This window comes from Haemaphysalis longicornis, unplaced genomic scaffold, assembly GCF_048455015.1.
Source record: "Haemaphysalis longicornis isolate Haplotype H1 unplaced genomic scaffold, Haemaphysalis longicornis Haplotype H1 scaffold_9, whole genome shotgun sequence".
Classification (NCBI taxonomy): Eukaryota; Metazoa; Arthropoda; class Arachnida; order Ixodida; family Ixodidae; genus Haemaphysalis; species Haemaphysalis longicornis.
The window spans coordinates 149621887-149643327 of record NW_027526460.1 but is presented as its reverse complement, the minus strand read 5'-3'; the positions used below and the strand labels follow the sequence as shown (position 1 = coordinate 149643327).

Sequence of the window (21441 nt, the reverse complement as noted above, 5' to 3'; positions counted from 1 at the left end):
TCTCTGTCCTAATTTGTCGCAAGCTTGTGTGGGATACAGCTTGAACATGTTCCGAGGTGTCAGAAGCTTGCAACATAAACGAATTATTGTGAATACGCTTTCCAATGCACTAAACTTTATAACAGGCGAATATTATCACAAGCATAGCTGCCCCTCACACGCGGAGTGTAGTAGGCGACAGCGTTGCGGGTCAGTCCCAAAGATGAAGGTCGGGTGGGCCACTCAAACATTTTACCGCCAAAAGTTACTTAGCAATTTTTGAAATAGTAAAACCTGTGAGCAAAAGCAAAGTGACTCATATAAAAGGCAGTGAAGGTGATTGACGCTTTAGGGCAAGGTAAGGCTATTGTGTAATTCTGTGTAAAAATTTCAACTCTATCAGAAAACGTAGCAACACACCTAACGCAAAACAAGAGGCCATCGGCTACAAGGTACAATGTGTATAGAGGCCAATCTTGCCTGTCAAGTTCCAGGAAGTGTTTGCTTTCTGTTGTACCGAGTGCATTGCGTTGGATGAGAATGTGAATTACTGATGGGCCCTCTCCACACCTTCTAGACATGGATCTTGAAGAAGAACTGAGCAGCTGTGTGTGTGTGCTAAATCAGGGTGGGCAACCCGCAAACTTGCTTAGGCAACTTCCATGTGTCTGTTGTAGCAGTCAGTAGTGTTTCGTCTCAAAAATTCTTTTATTATGCGTAGTTGTTGTTTGTCTATTCGCTCCAGTGTGCTTGCATGTTTTACGAAGTTATCTTATATGTGCCATGAGGTCTGTGTGAGGTAGCTTTGTTATATCTACTTTGTTATGAAGCGCAGCCTGGGCTGCCACTTGATCCGCCGCCTTGTTTCCGGTTATTCCCGAGTGGCCTGCTACCCAGGAGACACTCAATCCAAGATTTGAGGAACATTCAGAAATAATAGTGTTCAGAACCTGATCCATGTTGCGTTTTTTGGTGACTGCTCATGACAATGGCCACACTCATTGAATCTGGGTAAATGTCGCTCAACAATAATTTGAACCAAGAAAAAATGTCGTACGCCTCCATTGTGAAAATACCAGTATTTACATTCAAGGCTCTACCTGCATGATAGTTCGGGCCGGTGGGCAGCACAAGAGACGGTTGCGGCAGTTACTGACGCGCGCCTGTGAAGTTCGGCACAGTTGTATTTCTCCTGCAAGGACGGGAAGATCATGCGGGAAGATCAAACTTTTAGATCCAGCACGGAGGTTTCATGGTGCTAAAAAATAATGTAAAATATTTAAAAGGTGGCTCAGAATGAGACATGATATTGAGACCTATGAATGAGAGTGAAAGCCGCTTCGTCTTTCACTCTCTGTGACAAAAGAACAGAAAGACTGGAGGTATAGGTCGGTCGTTCACGGCTGAATTAAAGGTGTGGCGAGTCCTTCATCAAATTTTAAAACCGTATAACAGGCTAATGTACGAACATTGGCCGGTGCTTTTCACACCATTATGCGCGGTCCATGCACAAGCATTGCAGTTGGCTAGAGCGGAAAGCACCCGATGCAACGCAAACACCAAAGTGCAGCACTAGATCGATCATTTAATTGCGTAGCAGTCTTTCTGACTACCCGCAAAGCCAGGACGGTGAATTTGCACAAAAATGCAGAAATGGCGGAAGAAAGACAGTAAACTTGTAATAGCGTAATTGGCGAGATTTGATGTAACAGATTTCTCAAAAAAGAAAAATAAAAAGAGTAAAAGAATTGTGCAAACGTGATCTGACAAAATAAAACGTTTTCATCTGGTACACCTCCCCGAAAAACGAAGACTAAATTGAGAAGTCCCGGAAAAAGCTTTTGCAAATACGAATGAAACATACCAAAAATTGGCAGACCCTGTAACCCCCTCTATTTCCGCAAAAATGCAGAAACTGCGGTATTTACACATTTAACCATTATAGTAGCATAACCGAAGATTTGGTCCACCACAAGTTTTAAAAACCATAAACTGGGAAAAATTGAAAAAAGAAAAATATTACGATAATGAACTCACAAAATAAAAAATATATACACATCTTATACATCTGTTGCATCTTATATACATCTTATACATCTTACACATATAGATCTTATACATCTTATACATCTATACATACACATAGGACTAATCTAAAAGAATTAGTGCTCTTTCATTGTGTGAAGATAGATAGCCTGCGAATCTGGACGCAGCTGACGGTGTGCGCAAAACGAACCACCTTTATTCGTTATTTGTGACTGAGCATGCTTCCTAGCTATTTAGCTGAATGAAACTTGGAAGGAAGGACTCGATATTTATCCCAGCGAACAAACATGTAGCTGTATGTTTCCCTGCCAGGTTATAGTCATCTTACCGTCTGTATAACTCCGGCCTACCTCTGTTGGCCCCAGACAGGCCATATTCCTCTGTTTGACCTCCCCGTGTAAGCTCCCGGCAGCACAACGCACATGTAATAAGTGAGTACATGAACCCTATAGCTTCCCGTGCACTCCCTCCACGCACCATTCTCCCTCCACTCCCCGCACGTGCATGCATAAACCGCTCATGCGTAGTTTCCAACGTGAAACACACTGGTAAATAGCAGTTATGAAAGAGGGGTGTGTGGTGGCGAAAAGAAACGCCGGAGTGGAGCCGAATAGAGACAGCTCACCGGAATGCAAGCTCGAGGGCGTTAGTCACATGCTGCTTCGCAGTAGATATCCTCTAAAGGAACGCTGAAAAAAATAGCGGAAATGGCGGAACTGTGTAACTCACTGCACTTCCCCAAAAAATTCAGAATTGTCGGACGTAACACATTTATTCGTCAATATTACCCTACACGGAGGTAATTGGTCGAACAGATCTCGGAAAAAAACAGAAAACAAGAATAGTGGGGAAAAAATTTACGGTCAATAAAGGCCGAGATAAAAATGTGCGAGGTTTATAGAACCCAAAAGGCAAGGGATACACAACGGACCGTGATAAACAAGCGGAAGATGGGGAACTGCGGCAAGGCGGCACAGAAAACGGTAAAGTTCTCAACCAAAAAGGGGGGCGGAGATCAAAGCCGAGAAACTAAAACTGAATTAGAGCAGCTCCGTACTGGTGGCGTGAAGACTTGCCCGAAAGCAAAGCTGGCCGCCCCACCTAGATTGTTCTTTTTCGGTTAAGTTATGCGTTGTGTTGCTTGGAGACTCGGTCAAGCGTTCGCGCGTGGTTACGCTTGAGAATCGGTCTCGTTTTCTGCGTGTTGTTGTTGTTAGACACCTAAAGAGCATTGAACACTCGGTCATTAAAATATATACAATTAGTGTTTTATTTCCAGTACAATTTGCTTCGGATATGGACTGGAGTTATCTCATTCGTTTTCGAGTAGCGGGGCAGTGGCTTTTTCGCCGCGCTCCACCTTTCTCGGTAGTGACACTGTTCTTCCCATATTTCACGCCGTCGGAAAGCCGGCTGCGGCGCCTCACATGAATTTCCGAATTTCACGCTGAAAGTTCTCTATGAGTTGCAGGAGCGGACCGTCTTGTACGCAGGCATCTCTTCCATATCTCTTGCAAAGCGGACAGTGAAACCACGGCTTAGAACCGGCGGCAACCAGCTTCAGGAACTCGGCGTCTGTGGCGTGACCTGTTCTATAATTTCATTTGAGACGCGAGCATGCGGGAACTTGCGAGGACAAGGGCACTCAAGATATCATGCTACCAATACTGAGGTAGATTCTCACAGAACGACCGAGCCCGGCGCGCGCGATGACGTCATCGCTGGGCGGGGTCATTCGCCGGCTCAACACCAGTGTAGGCAGCATCGGTGTAAAAACAATTGGCTGTGTATCTGCTTCTTGTGTTGAAAATGTCAACAAAAGACGATAGTCTCTCGTAGACATTTACAAAGTAAATGCCTGCCTTCTCTTTCATGCTCACCACTCACGGTGTGTCTCTTCCGTCGTGCTCTTGCCAAGGTAAACACGCTAGAGGTTTGCTAAAGGCAATTTAAATTTACCGCGTGCAACCGCTCCAGGCCGGGTGCTTCGATGTCAGTGCTGCCGTACCGCGGAGACGTGCGTGAACAGAGGCGCCCTACTTCAACGTTTAAGAAGAACGCTGCTCTACTCCACCTGCAGAATGTAGAACCTATCTAGTGGAACCTTTCGTTGCTGTTGCCGTTTGATTTCTTACATGCCACAATAGCTATGAGCGCTGGCAACAGAAGTGACGACTTTCTGCAGTTGATGTAGTATTTCATTTGCTTTCGGGAAAACCAGGCCTCCACAATTTTTTTATTAAAGGAACACCGCAAATATAGCTTAGGTATTGTTTTTCTGCCTTATATTGGCGTAATGTCTTGGTCTTGTTCAACAATGTCGACAAGAATGAACGTTGCCACCGGACTTTGACGTTCAGATCTGGCTGTGGGTATATAAGAATATTGCGCAGCTTCTGTTTCACTTTGGCCGGGTGGCTGAATCGAGTCACAGAGCGACAGACCGGCCCACAGAGAAACAGACCAAAATTTCTGTGTTGAAGTAGCCCAGGAAAGACTATCGCCTTTAAAACACACATTCCGTGTTTTGACCAGCATGGTTCCATCGCACATCGCGTCTCGGGAGCACAGCCGCGGCGTGAGGGTGTTCCGCGGTCAGGTCACAAGTTGGCATCCACGGCGGTACGGTGTTATTGCACGTTGCGAGCTCGAAGCTACGTCCCGACGGCACGTCGCCACACTGTTTGGACACCACCAGACTAGACAAGTGGTTTCGGGGATAGAGCGCCCACTCGCGTGCATAATCGCCTTGCGTCCCGATCGCTCTCCTAATGGCCTCTCTTCTCCTTCCTTGCCAAAACACCTCTCACGGCGACCGGCTGTTTCTGGCGGGCGCTCATTAGTCGGCGCCATCGTGCGCTCGGTCAAATACCGGGAGCGCCCCGCGCCGTAGCCAGAGTGAACGACCTTTGCGCCCAGTGCATTGCGCCATCTTCGTTTTGTTTTCCTTTTTTCTTCTGGTGGTTTTCTCATTTTGGTGGGCCTTCGTGTGCACGAGATTTGTCCGCGTGACAACGGCCCATCTGGGCCCATACTCTATTCGCAATAATTTTTCCGCACATTCTGCCGCGAAACATTCGCGGGCATGGACCCTCCCCCTCAACTTTTTTATTTTCAAAATGCCACCGAGAAAATTTCCGCAAGCGGGAATAGTTCTCTGCATGCCCTACTGCGGTTGCCACCATAATTTGTACCTAGATAACAATGACGTTGCGCCATCTGGTTACGGAAAGGTATACGTCATTATTCTTGTTGACGTCTTCTTAGACGTGCTGTTTTGCTCCGCACACTTTGGTAGCTGCTATGGGAAACCAAGTATATTTGTCCTCCATACATTTTGGCTCCTCCAGCAAGTTTTTAGAACCTACAATTTCATGGTTGAAAAAGTCATTTGCAACTATTTGCATTTTGACAATTACCGCGTTTTACCCCACGATTCAGCAATACTGCTGACCATAACGACCAAGCACGTGTAAAACAATACAACAACGGCGCACACGCAGCCACAAATAAAGCCTCTTTCGTGACGCGTATATAAGCGAGGTACAAGCAAAGAATGGATCACAGCTTGAGCTGCAGGCATCCACCACAATACGGCAAATGTTTTTCTCTTGTTTTTATTTTCAGGTTAGTTTTACTGTTAGTTTCTGTTAGTTCAATTTAGTCATCACACATATAACCTAAGTTTACTATCTCCCGAGGGAAGCATTATCAAAATTTTAACAGTGGACCTGTTGTTACTCGCCGTAATTTCTGTGCTTCAGGAAACAATACCAAGAAAATGCCTAGTGCTCCTCAGCGCGTGTCTCGCGGTAACGCCCGACCGTCCCCGGCACGCGCAGTGGCTTTAGAAAAAAGAAAAACTTCCAAAGCCCCAGGAGCAAGAAAATGCTGAGCGCTCGTGAGTGCGTGCCTCGTGGATACCGCCGAATCCGCGGCTCGTGAAGTGGCTTAAGGAAAAAAAAAAGCTCAAGGGTTAGGAGTAATTGCGGCAACACTTGCTCGGAACGAGAAATTTACGTCATAGCGTAAGCCCCTCGCTCATTGGACCACGCGTCGTCGTGCACATGCACCCGGTACCGTAGAAGGGCCCTCCGAGCGGCACCGTCTAAAAGACACTCTGCTCAATAGAGGTCACCGCCGTCACCAGATCCTCTAGAAGCCATTGTGGATAATTGGAGACTTCAAGTGTACCATTCCTTTGCGAAACGACTTGCAGATCACACCGCCGCTGCCTCAAGTCGATGACGAAGAGCTACTCGAAGTAAACAATACAGATTAAGATTCATGGTGGAAGAACAGCGCAAGGAAATTGCGGACAAAAAGAAGAGAGGACAACGCACAGCGCTGAAGTGTCGTCCAGCGCTGTGTGTCGTCCACTATTCTTTTTGTCCCCGTGTTTTTCGCGCTGTTTTTTCACCATGAATCTTAATCTGCCTCAACTAGCCCAACTTGCCATCTTACTTCAGTACAATAGAGAAGGTGACTTTGCATCTACCACCCGCCGCGAAGATGGCTACGACCACTTTCATGCATATGACGATGATTACCTGCACCGCAACTATGCAAATAAGCAATGATACCGATACTTAACCTTGTGTCGGGCACTGCTTCCCTTCAACATCTTCGCCATTGCAGTCTTGCGCGTGCGTGCAATCTTCCTTGAGTTATTTTTATTTCGTGCTTCAAATATTGATCTTCGAACGCTTACGAACAGACTTGTATTGCTGCTGTTGCGTTGGAACACATAACTGCCATTGGTATTCCGCAGTTTCTCGACCTAGACACCGGAAGGAAGGTCGGACCAATGCAGTACGGCGAAGTGTACTTTCGCAGTCCAAGTGTCATGAAGGGTTATTACAAGAATCCGGAGCTCACGAGAGAGTTCATAGACTCAGAAGGCTGGTGTAAATCAGGTAAGCACAGGGGTTGGCTTGTGTTAGTGGCCGCTTACAGACAAGGCAGAATTAAAATACTACGTAACACCCGACAATAGCTCTAAATGGCATGCAGAGTTGTCATGTTGCGTTCTGCAACATTGCACGCGTTGGTCAGGTAAAATGGCATGCAGGGACCTCGATAAGAGCGTATTTGCCCCACAAGCTATTTTAATTCCTACAAAACGTACATCGTTGGTGCATTTAGTGTAAAAGTGCCTTTTTTAGAACTATGTTGGCATTCGTATGAAGATTAGTAAGTTATTTTACCTCCCGGCAATGGATGCGAGCGGCCTTCTCCTAAGCACATCATGGCGGGCAACAGCCAAGGGGACTTCAAAGGGGCAATTGTGCACCACATACCGGGAAACTTCGGGAACTTTCATTCCGGCAACCATGCAGGAATATAAATTGCGCAAAGATCGTTAGCAATTGCGGAAAAAATGTGCGACTGCTTAGCACAAGGACTTTCGGTATATTAGTTGATTTACGCTATTTTGTCGGGGTGCCACACGCAACATGAATCAATCTATGAATTTGAAGTAATTTTTCAGACTTCAACTTGGAATGTTCCACTATCAACTTTAGAATGATATTTAAACGTTCCTATAGGGTCAAAAGATAGTCCTGTGGGGCCCCTGCCACGTTACTTCTCGTCCCCACCCGCCTGTCACCCTCTTCCTCTCCTGTCTTACCCCTTCAAGGATAAAAGTAATTAAAGGTTTGATGAATTCAATTCAGTTATCTCGCGCTCGCACGGCTGGCGCGTCGACTGTTGCAACCTTTTCCTACTGTTGGGCCTGCTCAGCGTCTGGAGCTCGAGGCAGGAGAGAGAGTCGTTTTGCATTGTTATGTTGAAGTAGTATTGTCGCTGGCTTTTTATGGGCTATCAAAAAAATAGGCCAACGTCTTTTTTATGTACAGGAACATTGCTTCTATAAGGTACCCATTTAAGGGTTTGCCTCAATTATGCTTATTGTCCTTTTTTACTGAACATAACCAGTACAATCTACGTTACCAGACTTTTTTATTCGGTAATACTTTTTTGCCTATATATACTTCTCGGTCAAGAATTTCTTAACTTTTAACTGGGCGGAGGAACTGAGGGGCAGATAGACAGACCATAAATTTTCTCGTTTATGAAATGATAGAAAAATTATCGTCTATAAAACGTGACCTGCGCTACACCAAAGTAAAATGGAGAACTTGAAGCTTGAATTTTATGATGACACATCGCCAACAGAACAAGTAGATAACGCGTGTGTTCGACATCATCATTCGCAAAAAGATTGTTGTCAGCGGTGTCAATTCCTCATTCGAGTGTATTCAAATGAAGCGTATCCACGGGAATGTTTTTGCTTTCTGTTCAAGAAAATGGGGAAGAATCGACGCAGATGAAGGAGAGAGTCACGACACGTACAGGCGCCGGAAGACACATGGAGGCTCGTTCGTCTTCGTCCTCTTAGCGCACTCTTCTTTCCAGCGAAACAAAGAACCAACTATCTCAAAAAGATTTGTTAATACAAGTGGCAGATTATTTATGATTAGGTGGTCACGGCTGGATATGAATAATAAGGTGCAGGCAGTTTTACATGCCTATCAAATTGGCAGAGGAAAGTAAAACTTTCACTACTTTATCATTATAGAGAATTTCCGTACAGAAAAAACGGTAAAACAAACAGAACAACAAGGCGTAGGAATCGTTGGGCTGCGTACTAGAAACAGCTGAGATGACAGTCGGATTTGCCTTACACCAAAAGGCAAATTATCATAATGAACCCACTCTCCGCTAAACGTCGCAACAGGGAATGAACGGAAAGCCCAGGAGTAAAACCAAAGTGAAATTGATTTTGTTTCACCAGCCAATACGGCTATATTCTAGATGTGCAGGTTATTGGCAGGGGTAAAAACCGTTGATCACCGAATGATTAAAAGCATAGTTCGCTGCTAATGTAAAGCAAAACAAATACGCCGGCACCGCAGAGGAAAGCCAACTTGCTACAAACAAAAACGAGGGTGATCACATTCCGACCGTGGCTTGAGAACGAATTCCTAGGCCCAAGTGAGGTTGAGCGCAGTGCGGACATGTTGAATGAGAAGGTGATCAGAATACTCATCAAGTCACCACTGACTTTGCGAGGGAGGGAACCAAATACTGTTTCTGGTGGTCCTATACGAATGGCTGTATTATAAAATACGAGTGGAGACAGGGCTAGAGTAGCTTCCAGTGAATAACCGAGGCTGTAAACGAATGGGTAGTGCGAAATCATGTTGGTCGACATATGGGAGGTTCATTGCCCAGTTTGGAATAACAACGTTTTGTGCACCGCTTCAGGCAACAAGGGTCACACTCTGGATGGCCATATTATTATATGTCGGCCGAACAAAACACTTGGTCCATCGCTGAAAGTATGCTATCTGTTTACAGGGCGGGCATGAAGAAAAGCTGTCTGCAATGCGCTTCCGTTTCTTTGCCAAAGTTTTATAACCCTTTTCATACGGGCCACTGCGCCATCTTTTATTTCTTCTTCTTGTAGCCCATCCCCCCCATTCTTCTTGTAGCCCAGCGATCCCCATTTTGTGGAATGGGGATCGCTGCTAAGGCGGCACGATGAGGAAAGGCGGTATAAAGATGAGATGAACTGAGAAGAAAGAGTGAATGCTTGCAACCATAGATGACGATTATTAGTTTTGCGAAGGCTGCCCTGTAATAGCGACGCCCTCAAGGCCAAGAAAATACGGTGAAGGTGCTTCGAACCACATCGGTCGAGAGGGTGGGGGAGAAGGAATAATCTTCCAGTCTCGGCTGGACATGACCGTCGCATGCGCACAGACTAGGACGTGGGCAGGGAACAACTTCGCGCATTGGTTGCAGCGGGGCTGGGGCTGCCACACAAAATTTAGTGACCTCCACGACTGCGGCCACACAAAAGGGTGCGAATCTGGCTCCCTCGGGTGTCAGGATGACGCCGTCAGCTCTGCAAAAGATGCTACGTGGCGATAGCGTAAGCGATGCCCTTTGTTGGAAGTGAACGATGTATTTACATGGTGGGTGTGCTGTCCAGAGCAAAGCTACGTGCTTCGCACTGCCTTTTCTTGCTTGTAAGCAGATGTGGTCGGGCGTGATACCACTGTTTACGTTGCTTTCCCTTCGTAACAACATCTTCGCATGCTTTCGACTGCACTTGTTTGGGCACGACAAGAAACAATTGACTCGACGTGTTCAATGGTCTTTACCTGCAGGTGACATCGCGTACTACGACGAGGATGGCCGAGTCTATTTTGTGGACCGCATCAAGGACATGATCAAGTGCCTGGACCAGCAGGTGTCGTCATTTGAGCTGGAATCCTTACTGCAGAGCCACGGCAGTATCGTGGATGCTGCTGTCATCGGCGTACAGGACATTAAATATGGAGACGCCCCGGCTGCCTTTGTGGTTGCGAAAAAGGGCACCGGAACCCCAACTGAAGTAGCCGCTGAGCTGAAAGCCTTCATAGCGGGTGAGTCACGTGTTCTATCAGTCGTCTATTTTATTGCCTATTTCAATCATCCAGATCCCTGGAACAAGCGACACGCTGATCAAGAATGTCACCAGGCATATTTCTAGAAGAAGCGTGTATGAATGTTTTCACCTTGGAGTGGCATAGACGTCATGGACACAAAAAGTTTGTTTCCCGCTTCAGAAATAAATAATGGAACCAAATCAATCGCAACTCTGCTGCGGGAGTGTGCGCGTGGTACTCGTTACGCACGGTAATTTTTGTAGCGTTTGCAAACCTAAAACAAAAATTAATCTTGATTATTGTCCGTTTTTAAACACAGCAGACCACAAAACACTTCTTCCTCGAATAAGTGATCTCGTTTCAAACTTTTTTGGTTGCAGAAAAAACGGAAACGTTCAAGCATCTCTACGGTGGAGTTGTATTCATCGATCGCTTGCCTAGAAACACCCATGGAAAGGTCCTGAAACGTCAACTGACCAGCCTATACGAAAAGTCCAAGGTATACTGAGCTAGATACGCGTCGTAGTATGTGTAGACGTAACCGAAACAATAAAATCATTTCGCACCAATGCGACAGCTGTGGCACTCTTGCTACGCTACCGGCCTGTTTGTTTTACTTTTGCATATGCAATAATGAGCGCAGTAGGAGGCTTCGGGCTGCTCTTAGTTCATTGTGTGAGACGTCATGATTCCGCTTAGAGTACGCTATATACGCTATCATGAATGATCCTGGCCTGCACATTGCCGTCTGCCGGAAAGGAAACTGAGAACTTGAAACTCTCGCGCAGAAGCCTATCAAAACAAAGTAAATTAATCACAACCACATCATCCGTCCTATAGCCCTCACGTGCGTAACCTGGTGCCTTCATCGCGCCCTACCGGAGGATCCGCGTGGTTTGCCAACTGAAGCGAGCCCGAGCTCACAGAGCGCGGTAGAGAAGTGGAACATTGTTGAGTTTATAGCTGTCTATTATCGCAATTCTGCACGTGCGCCGCCTGTTAGGTTTCTGGGACGTTACTGCAGCAATAGGTGAAAATGCTGCTGGATTCGAAGAAACATCGTGTGCAACAAGGCCGAGGTTGAGTTCGCCAGCTTCCTACCAAGCCATCCCGAGGGTATGATGATGATGGTTGGTGTTTTATTGCGCAAGGCCAACGAGGGCAAAGAGCGCCAAAACGGTGGTTAGGTATGAAGGATGTAACCGTAAACGCTAAAACCGTTCAACAAAAACCAAAGTGAATTCAGTAAAAGACAATGAGGATGGCTGGTGTAAAAGGCCAGGTTGTGGTGGTGCGTGGCATGAGATCGGGTTTAAAAGCAACTACACGTGATAGGAAACCCGGTGTAAAAACTTGATGTCACTAAGAAACTTAAACGTGCGTTGTACAGGAACCATGGGGGTCATCCGCTAAAAACAATGCTGGGTGTAGTGGAATGTGCTGTCTGTAGAGGTCGGCGAAGTGTTTCTGTCGTGTTGTGTGGAGTGCTTTGCATTGAAGTAGCACATGGATCACGGATAGGCCGTCTCCACACCTGCCACACAAGGGTCTTGGAGATCCCGTGAGTAGGTATGAGTGTGTTGCATGCGTGTGGCCTATCCGTAATCGAGCCAGGGTACCTTCATTGTGCCTGTTGTGTGTGTCAGTGGTTTATGCTCCCAAGAGTGTCTTTATAACGTGTAGCTTGTTGTGTGCCTGTTCATTCCAGTGTGCTTGCCATGTATTGCGAAGGTGTTGTCGGATGTGTGACTTAAGGTCAGTGTACGGTATTGTTGTTATGTCCACCGTGTTCATCCCGAGGGTAGCTTCCTACCAAGCCATCCCGAAGCTCATCGGCCTCGATACCAAACAAATTAGCCGCGACCACGTATATAAATGATAGCAATTTTTAATGAGTCGCGGTATGGTCAACAGCATACGACGCTGCTGGACCGCATGACTGTAGGCTTGCATCCTATCTTCTCCGCCTTACATAGGGCGTGCAGTTGTTGCATCTCAGTAATTTCCTTTACTAACACAAGCTTCCTGCCTGTTCCCAGCCGCTAAACATGATGAAGCAATAGCTATAAGCGTGAATCGAATAAATAGCTTGCACTGTTTGGTCGGCAAATGATGGATTATGGTTGCCTTTTAGCGTGTATTCAACAACATTCAGGAAATGTGTGTGTTTCATCGCTACATGCATGCTTCGCTATATGCATGCTTTTACGTGAGTGTAAAACGCCTACCGTATTGCAAGCTTCGTATATCGAGAACCAAGACAACACTTGTACTTTCTGCGCGCTCTCAAACTGACAATGGAGACTTGCTCAAAACATTTGTGGGGTATACACAAATTTCACGCAGTATGAAACTGCCCTGCCATGTGTTGCGTACTTCGATTTTCCACTGGTGCAGGAGACTTTAGTTCCCCAGTGTTAGCTAATTGATGTATTCTGATTCTTGCCTTTTACAGCCATTTTATGCTGTATCGCTTGTTGCTGTGCAGCCCCTGACCGAGCTACATCTGCAATAACATTTTAGAAGCACTATAGTAAAAAACGAAGGGACATAAGAGCAATTTTGTGCCTTCTTTAATGAAGGAGTAGCGCCCACCGATCATGCGTGGTTTTGAGTGTTCATATTTTATTGTTATTTTAAGTGACTTCTTCTGTAATTTCGATAGGGCCCAAAATGGTGCGTTTAAGGAGGGATGTGCATGTCGTGTAGTGTTGCGCTTCATTCCAACTTCATCATGGTTCATAACTGTAACTTTTGCGCACACAAAAAACGAGGACTAAACGGAGACACGGAGACAGCGCAGTCCCGAAGACCCGATGCTGAAGATCACTGCCAACAGGGTCCGAAGCCAGAATGGCCGTGAAGTCGGCTTAGCGAGAAACATACGGTTTCAAACGCACTAAATGGACCGTCTCTGGTCGAGATCGACGACGACCGGCAACACCAGAATTCTCGGGTACCACCTCGTAAGTTACTTCGCTAAGTTGACGAAGCACCTTGTACGGCCCGAAATAATTGCTCAGAAGCATCGTCGATAACCCCCAACGTCGAACGGGTATCCAAACCTAAACAGGTCACCCGGTGCAAATGCCGCGTGTCGGCGGGGAAGGTCGTAGCGGGAGGCGTCCAGGTGCTGGTGTTCGGTGATACGGAGGCGGGCAAGCTGCCGGGCTTCCTCAGCGCGTTGTATGAATTGCTGGGAGGAGATGTCATATTCGTCGGTGATGTCGTGAAGCAGCATGGCGTCGAGCATTGTTGTAGCTTCTCTGCCATAGAGGAGGGTGAACGATGTCATTCGAGTCGTTTCCTGCTGGGACGTATTGTACGCGAAGGTGATGCAGGGGAGGACTGCATCCCAGGTCCGGTGTTCAACATCAGCGTACATGCTGAGCATGTCGGCGATGGTTTTGTTGAGCCGTTCCGTCAAACCGTTCGTCTGAGGGTGGTACGCAATGGCTTTTCGTTGAGACATGCCGCTGAGCGTGAGTACTTCGTGCAGAAGTTTCGCGGTAAATGCGATTCCATGGTCCGTAATAACTGGGAGCCCCGTGTCGGAGAACAATCCTTGTGAGGAAAAACTGTGCCACTTCAAGCGCGGTGGCCTTTGGAAGAGCTTTTGTTTCTGCGCACTTGGTCAAGTAGTCAGTGGCGACTGCTATCCACCTGTTTCCCGCTGTAGAGGTGGGAAAGGGGCCCAGCAGGTCCATTGCCGCTTGCTGGAACGGCACTTCGGGAATTTGAATTGGTTGGAGAAATCCGGCTGGTCTGCCGGGCTGCGCCTTGCGTCTCTGGCAGTCGCGACAAGTTCGGACGTACTCCCTCACGCTCGCCGAGAGCTTGGGCCAGTAATACGCCTTCTTGATTCTTGCAAGCGTGCGTGCGTAACCAAGGTGGCCAGCGGAGGGCTCATCATGACAAGCCTGCAAGATGTCGTTTCGTAAAGGTCACGGAACGACGAGGAGGTGACGCCGGCCATTCGGGGCGAAGTTTCGTTTGTATAACACGCCGCTGCGAAGGCAGAATGTTGGCAGACCTCTAATAAAAGACCAAAAGTTACAGATATGAATGGTCACCAAGTAGCCCGCCTTTCAGTGTTATTGCAATTCATCATGGTGTATTTCAAAGCATGTTTACAATTCGGGGTGTGCTTTCTTTTATATAGGTGCAAGTGTCGCAAAGTGGCCGTCGTGATTACTTTTCGGCGACGACTGGATCCCACAGCCCCGGCCTACTCCAACCAACCCCTCTGATATTGGCGGTTGTGGCGTTCGCGGCTGATAAATTATTTCCCTCTTGGTGCTGTGCAGGGGTGAAAGATTGCCTGTTACCGCGGCCTAAAAAACTGAGCGGGGTTTTCGTTCTTTCATCTACTGTCACACATTTTGCGCTAAAATTTAAGGACCTTCGTTGTTGGTGTGCTTTTCCTATCCTTGAACTCTTTCCTGGGGAGTGTCCGTGTGTTTGTGGCAGAAGAGACTACGCAGGGTTATCGACACAACCGACCGGTCGTGTTGGATGCGCTAAGCGATGTGAACGCCATATCTTGTTGAGATTTGTGGTGTTTTCTTTGAAACGTGTATTGTGGTATCCCAGTTTACATTAAAGCAAAGCCTTGCTACTTTCGTCCTGCCTTTCCGCGGAGGATACGCAAGTTAAGCTTTTGACCGGAGACACAACCCTTCGAGGGGGTCGCGTGATTCGCCGGACCCGCGGTCGGCGCTGCGGACAAGGCCCGGTTTAAGTTGTTTTTCCACTTAGCGGGGGCGGCTGCTACGGGAGCGGCCGCTCAGCTGATCAGCAGCCGACAAAAACCGCTGCCTTCCACGCGTGCGCCGCTGCCTCGTCTCGTGACTCATCTTCCGCCGCGTTTGCCGTGAAACAGAAACGCAGTGTTTGTCGAAAACGAAAGCGTGGCCGGGCCTCCTTCTGTGAGCCTTGCACGGGACCGAACGACCTTGAGCTTTGGTCGGCAATACAGCTGCATCAAAGGTTAACTAAGCAAACCAACACACACGCAGACTGAGTCAAGCTTTTCCTTTTCATGTTCAAGATTACCTGAACTAAGCCGGAACCATCTTTTTTTTCATGATCACCTTTAGCAGTATAAAACCCTCCTAGTCCCTGTGTACTTCTGGGGTCATCTGCCTCACTTTGAACGGTTTGTAGTGAATACTTTAAATGAATAGTGAACGAATGGTTTGTGAATGAGTAGTGAATGAATAGTTTGGGATTATGTAGTGTAAAAAAAGAAAGAATGCTTGACAAATATGTCTCCAAGCCCAGCTTCGACTAAATGAATAAAGCCTAAATTCGTGCACCCGCGAAGATTACATTTAAGTTGAATTAGCTCCCGCTGTATACATTTACACCTAACGTTCCAGGCCCGCTAGTCCACTAGAAGCTCGATAGTGAAGAAACGGCGGCTTAACGTTATTTCTCGTTCACACAGGCGTTGTTGCTTTTCGCCTTCATCAGAAAAACGGACGCCGCGGCCGGGAAACGAACCCGCGTCCTCGTTCTGGGCAGCGCGACGCCTTAGCCTCTGCGGGCTGGTTCACTGTAAGATTCGCATTACTTGCGCAACTCTTCGAAGTATGCTACCTCTATTGCCTTCCGCGGGCTGAATATACTGCAAACAAACTTGGCAAAGATGCGCCGAACATGGCGAAATATTACAATTGGCTTTCACGTGGTGATACATTCTTCTTTCTTATGTTCACAGCGGTCGTCAGAGCTTGCCTAGGGTCATCGCTGAGGTTGTTTTATGGACATATTTACCATTGGTTAATTGGAGACCAGGGCGGGACAGAAGTCTTTTTGCCATTGCAGCTTCATTTGCAATTACACAAAAATAGTCAAATTCTTAGTACCAGCGTAATAACGCAAGAGAACAAAATTGTCGGTTACAAGCGATGACCTAGAAAAAAAAAACGTTGATTTGCTCAAAGAACGAAAGACATATCACATGACAACATCCCAGCTGTTCTACGCAAGGGCAAGCTATATCTGCCTGGAATATCGGTCAGTTTGCCTGTGTTGTTTCGCTCCAATTTTCTCCCGCAGGACGTTAATTGAGTAGCCTGTTCCGCCTTGACGGCCATCGCGGATCGGTATTGTTTACGATGCCACTTGATTCATGCCCTGTTCTTCACCGGTCTGCATTGAAGTCTAGTGGAAGTGGACGATGTCACCTGGTGGAATGAACAGGCGGCGTCGGGCACGCAGACGTGTCCTCATTTCATACTTTCATTGGCCACGAATGCCGGAAAGGTAAGCCGGCGCTAAGGATTTTAAGTATATTGAATCGCCACAACCAATTTTTTTAGTTTCTTTAAACCTGTTCTCTTACACTGTGGAATGCACCTTCGTCGAACGAAGAGAAACGGTGCTTTCATTGTGCAGGGCTATAAATGCGCAATAAAACGCACAGTTGAAGTGTTTCAACGTACAAAAAGCATCGCCACTCTCTGTAAGCCTTAAGAAACCCCGAAATATGCAGCTCAGAACCGTGGTTGCCAGGTATCATCGCAACTGCTTTGGCACTGGCATGGGCTTCCACTCGAAAAACGAGGGCGTGATCGATGCCACGGCCCTGTTTCTACAATTTAGGCTCCAAATGTAAAAATAGTTTGATTGGAAACTAACCAGAACTCATTGCTCATTGTAAATATTTCGACAATTACTAAAAACAAGACCCCGAGGACACGCCCACTTCCTTTGAGGTGTAAATTCTGAAGCAATATTGCTCACCTAAATGCCGCGTAATATTACTAGCTGGCTGGGTTGCCGGCGTGACCAATATAAAGTGTCGAATCAGCCGAGAGTGCCTGACGACATGCATACCGAGAAAATCAGCCCACAAAATCATGGACAACTGGAGGGCAGGGACAAAGAAGGCGCTTTGTGTTTCCCTTCTCTCCTCTTGTGCGAGTTTTCGAGCGCTCATTTTAAATGCAGAGCATTTCTTTAACTCACATGTAGCGTCCGCCGTGCGTCCGCAACAGCTCAGCGCGCATGTGCGCCCTCTCCCACACTCCTCCTCTCCCGCATCACGCTACCCTCCTCGCTCTCAACAACAGGTCCGCACCCCTCCCCCTACACTATATAAAAAAATAATACTTACCGGCGCCTGGTTTCGATCCCACGACCCTGCGGGCGGAACGCAAGGTACATGGTGCTCTACCCACTTCGCCACAAAGCCGACACAGAATGGAAGGCTACGAACGCGCCCTATATCCTTGACTCATTCAAACTACGTCAAGAAGCTGCTGATACAACGCATTCACTACCTGTGGGCGGAACGCGAGGTAAATGGTGCTCTTCCCACTGCGCCACAAAACCGACACACAATGAAATGCTACGAACGCGCCTTATATCCTTGACTCCTTCAAACTACGTCAAGAAGCTGCTGATACGACGCATTCACTACCACCAACTCCCCAAACACTAAACGTTAACGCAATACACCCACCCCCTATGCGACGCATTTACTCGAGTCCCCCTCGCGGGGAGATGGGCCCTTTGTTTGAATTCAACTTTATGCCGTTTGGATTATGCAACGCTCCGCCAACGATCGAAAGGTTCATGGACATGATTCTGCGTTGATTGAAGTGGGAAATTTGTTTGTGTTACCTTGATGATGAAGTAATTTTTGGGCGAACGTTCGATGGGCACAACTGCCGCGTGAATACCGTCCTGAACTGCCTACAGAGTGCCGGCCTCGTGCCTAATTTGAAGTGCCGTTTTGGCGAGCATCAAGCGCTGGTTCTTGGCCACATGGTTGACAAGGATGGCGTCCGACCTTATCCTCGGAAGACAGAAGCTGTCGGGAACTTCAAACAACCACGCGTAGTGCGCGAGCTCCGCAGCTTCCTGGGGTTGTGCTCATACTTTCGTCACTTAGTTCCTCGTTTCGCGGACTTGGCATCGCCACTTACGCCCCTTTTACATGACAACGTCCCACCCACTCCATTGAACACCAGAATGTGAGGCGTCGTTTTCTCAGCTGAAATTTCTTCTGACATCAGGCCCTATTATGCATCACTTCGACCCTTCCAAGCCCCCTGACATACACGCTGACGCGAGTGGAATCTGTGTTGGCGCGGTGCTTGCTGAAAAACATAATCGTGTCCCGCATGTTGTCGCCTATGCTAGCCGATGCCTGAGGAAAGCCGAGCGAAATTACACTGTAACGGAGCAAGAGTTTTTGGCAGTTATTTTTGCTGTCCAGAAGTTTCGCTCATACATATAAGGACGCCGATTTAGTGTGGTCACTGACCACCACACTTTATGTTGGCTCACTGGGCTTCGCGATGCAGTTGGTCGTCTATCCCGATGGGCCTCGCATCTACAAGAATATGACTTTGTTGTGCGCTACAGGAGCGGCTGCCAACACGCGGACGCCGACTGCTTATCTTGGCTTCCGGCCTCTGAACCAAAAGAAGACGCTGACAACTTCGACGATTACCTGGCAGTGGTTAGCTCCAACTTTCCTGATGCTAAATCTTTTAGCGTGGAGCAGCAAAATGACTCCAGCCTACGACCGCTGTTTGCAGCTGATCATGATTCAAATCGTCTCGCCGCTTCGTTATGCGCGACCGGCCGCTTTGGAAGACGAACTATCTGCCGTGGGGTGCCCGTTTTCTTTTTGTTGTGCCAACACGCTTGCGTTCGGAAGTTCTGTGCACAATGAACGACGACGCTACTTCCGGTCATTTGAAAATGGCGCGAACCTTGCATCGCAGAAAAGAACGCTTCTTGTAGCCGAATATGCATCGCACTGTAGTACAGTACGTAGCCAGTTGTCAAGAGTGCAAAAAAAACCTATGTTTTAATTGATTGATTGTGGGGTTTAACGCGCCGACGCAACGCAGGCGATGAGGCGCGCCGTAGTGGAGGGCTCCGGATTAATTTTGACCACCTGGGGGTCTTTATCGTGCGCCGAAATCTCGTACACACGGGCGTTTTTGCTTTTCGCCTCCATCAGAAAAGCGGCCGCCGCGGCCGGGAATCGAACCCGCGACCTCGTGCTCAGCAGCGCAACGCCTTAGCCACTGAGCCACCGCGGCGGGTACCTATGTTTTATCCAGACTTATTTATCCAGTTGCACCTCCAAGTTCTCCGTTTGAACAAGTTGGCATCGACCTGCTAGGTCCGTTTCCGCGCTCTTCAACTGGTAATCGATGGGTCATCGTTTGCGTCGGCCATCTTTCGCGATACGCGGAAACCGCGGGTGTTCCGACCACCACCGCTGCTCAAGTGGCTCTATTTATGATGAACTTTCTCATTCTTAGGCGCGGTGCTCCTCGGGTGATAATGAATGTCCGCGGTGGCCAATTTGTTGCAGACGTCATTGGAGAGCTTCTCCGTCTTTGTACTTCCCGTTTACGTCACTCAACACCGTACCACCCTCAGACAAACGGCATGGCCGAACGCACAAACAGAACTCTTACTAACATGCTCGCCATGTACGTCGGTTCGGACGAAAAGAATTAGGACGAGCTGTTGCCTTTTTTCACGTATGCATACAACACGGCGACGCATGAAACCACGGGTTATAGTCCGTTCTTCTTGCTGTACGATCGTGTTCCTCGTAATACTCTGGACTAAATCTTGCCGTTTCGCTGCATTGCGAGCCCTCGGTTGCGAAGACGCTGTGCTTTGCCGAAGAGGCTCGCCGCCTTGCTAGACTCCGTACTGTTAAATTTTTTTCTAGAACAGTAAGGACGTAAACGCTACTGTTTAAGTTCATGTGAAGGGCCAAGATTACGCTCAATATCTCCATCCAGCAGTACAAGCTTCGTACAACTTCCGCAGGCAAATATAGAAGCCACAGAAAAAACGGGATTCGGAAAGAGCAGCTGGTTGACATTACTGGTTATCTATCAGTTTATTGAAGGACAGGAACCAGCCTACAGAAGAAGACAGAAAAAAATTGATGCGCCTGCATCGTTGCCACTCTTGCATGAACACTCATACGAAGCACTACCTTTTGTCATTAGGATAACCTAGAAGTAATGTGTATTTCTCAATTTTTCATTATAGTATATGTGAGAGCTGATATAAAAGCCAGAAAAGTGGTGAGTATTATTGTCCTAGAAAGTAGATTTAATTATTTCTTTGGTGAGATTAAACATGCGTTTGTTTCTAAAAACTTCATACAGGGAAATTATGTGGGTTTGAATCGCGCACGGAAAGGAATTGCAATGATACTATGAAATGGCATTTCACAATGTATAAATTTATCCGGAGCGAACGTGTTCTGGCAATGACGCGAATGAAAATTCTATTTAGAGTTTGCGTATAGCTGATTATTTATGGATACATAAAACAACCTGATGCAAAAGAGGCTAAACATTACAAGTCAAATAAAATGATATCACAGCTCCGTTCGCTACAGTCTCTAAGTGGCAAGGAGCCGTTAGAAAGCTTAACGCAATTTCTACATGAGGGCATAAAGCGCAACACTACTGTCGCTTAGTGATTTTGAGTTCGATCATATGCTTGTGCGTGCGCTATCGAATATTGTATTCATAGTGTAGATCTTTTTTTGTTGGGGCTCAGCCCTAAAACATGTTAACAGGAGCAGAATCCATTCTGCAGACAGGTAAATAATAAAGCTCAAATATACAGTAGAACCCCGCTGTTTCGTTCCTCACTGTTGTGTTTCCCTGGCTGTTAGTTGTTTTTAATCGGTCCCGGCATAGCTCCCATGTGACAATGTATTGCGAACCCCGCTGTAGCGTCGCAACTGTGGGCCCGTTCCCGTATGGTGCGTCGCAACCTGACACTCCGAAGCTGCTTGGGAACCGCAATTTTTGCGTTTGAGGAGTCTAGGCCAGGCTACGCTACTGAACTGGCTACACGAAGCCGAAAGCGATCTGGAGGGGCCGTCACTAGTTTGTCATTCGTTCAAATTGCTATCACCATTATCACTGTGCTTACAACTCAAGTTTCACTTCAAAACGCCGTAAGT

The 21441-nt window shown here is 47.3% G+C and overlaps 1 protein-coding gene across 1 annotated transcript in view; it reads left to right on the top strand.

Moving 5' to 3' along the window:
• LOC144151860 (luciferin 4-monooxygenase-like) overlaps positions 1-11038 on the top strand; it is a 71260-nt gene extending 60222 nt beyond the window's left edge. The window contains exons 8-10 of the mRNA XM_077683017.1: positions 6797-6941; positions 10206-10463; positions 10847-11038. Of these exons, the coding sequence (XP_077539143.1) occupies positions 6797-6941; positions 10206-10463; positions 10847-10974 (531 nt within the window). The 3' untranslated portion in view covers positions 10975-11038. The remainder of the gene's footprint in view (positions 1-6796; positions 6942-10205; positions 10464-10846) is intronic.
• The last annotated feature ends 10403 nt before the right edge of the window (positions 11039-21441 follow it).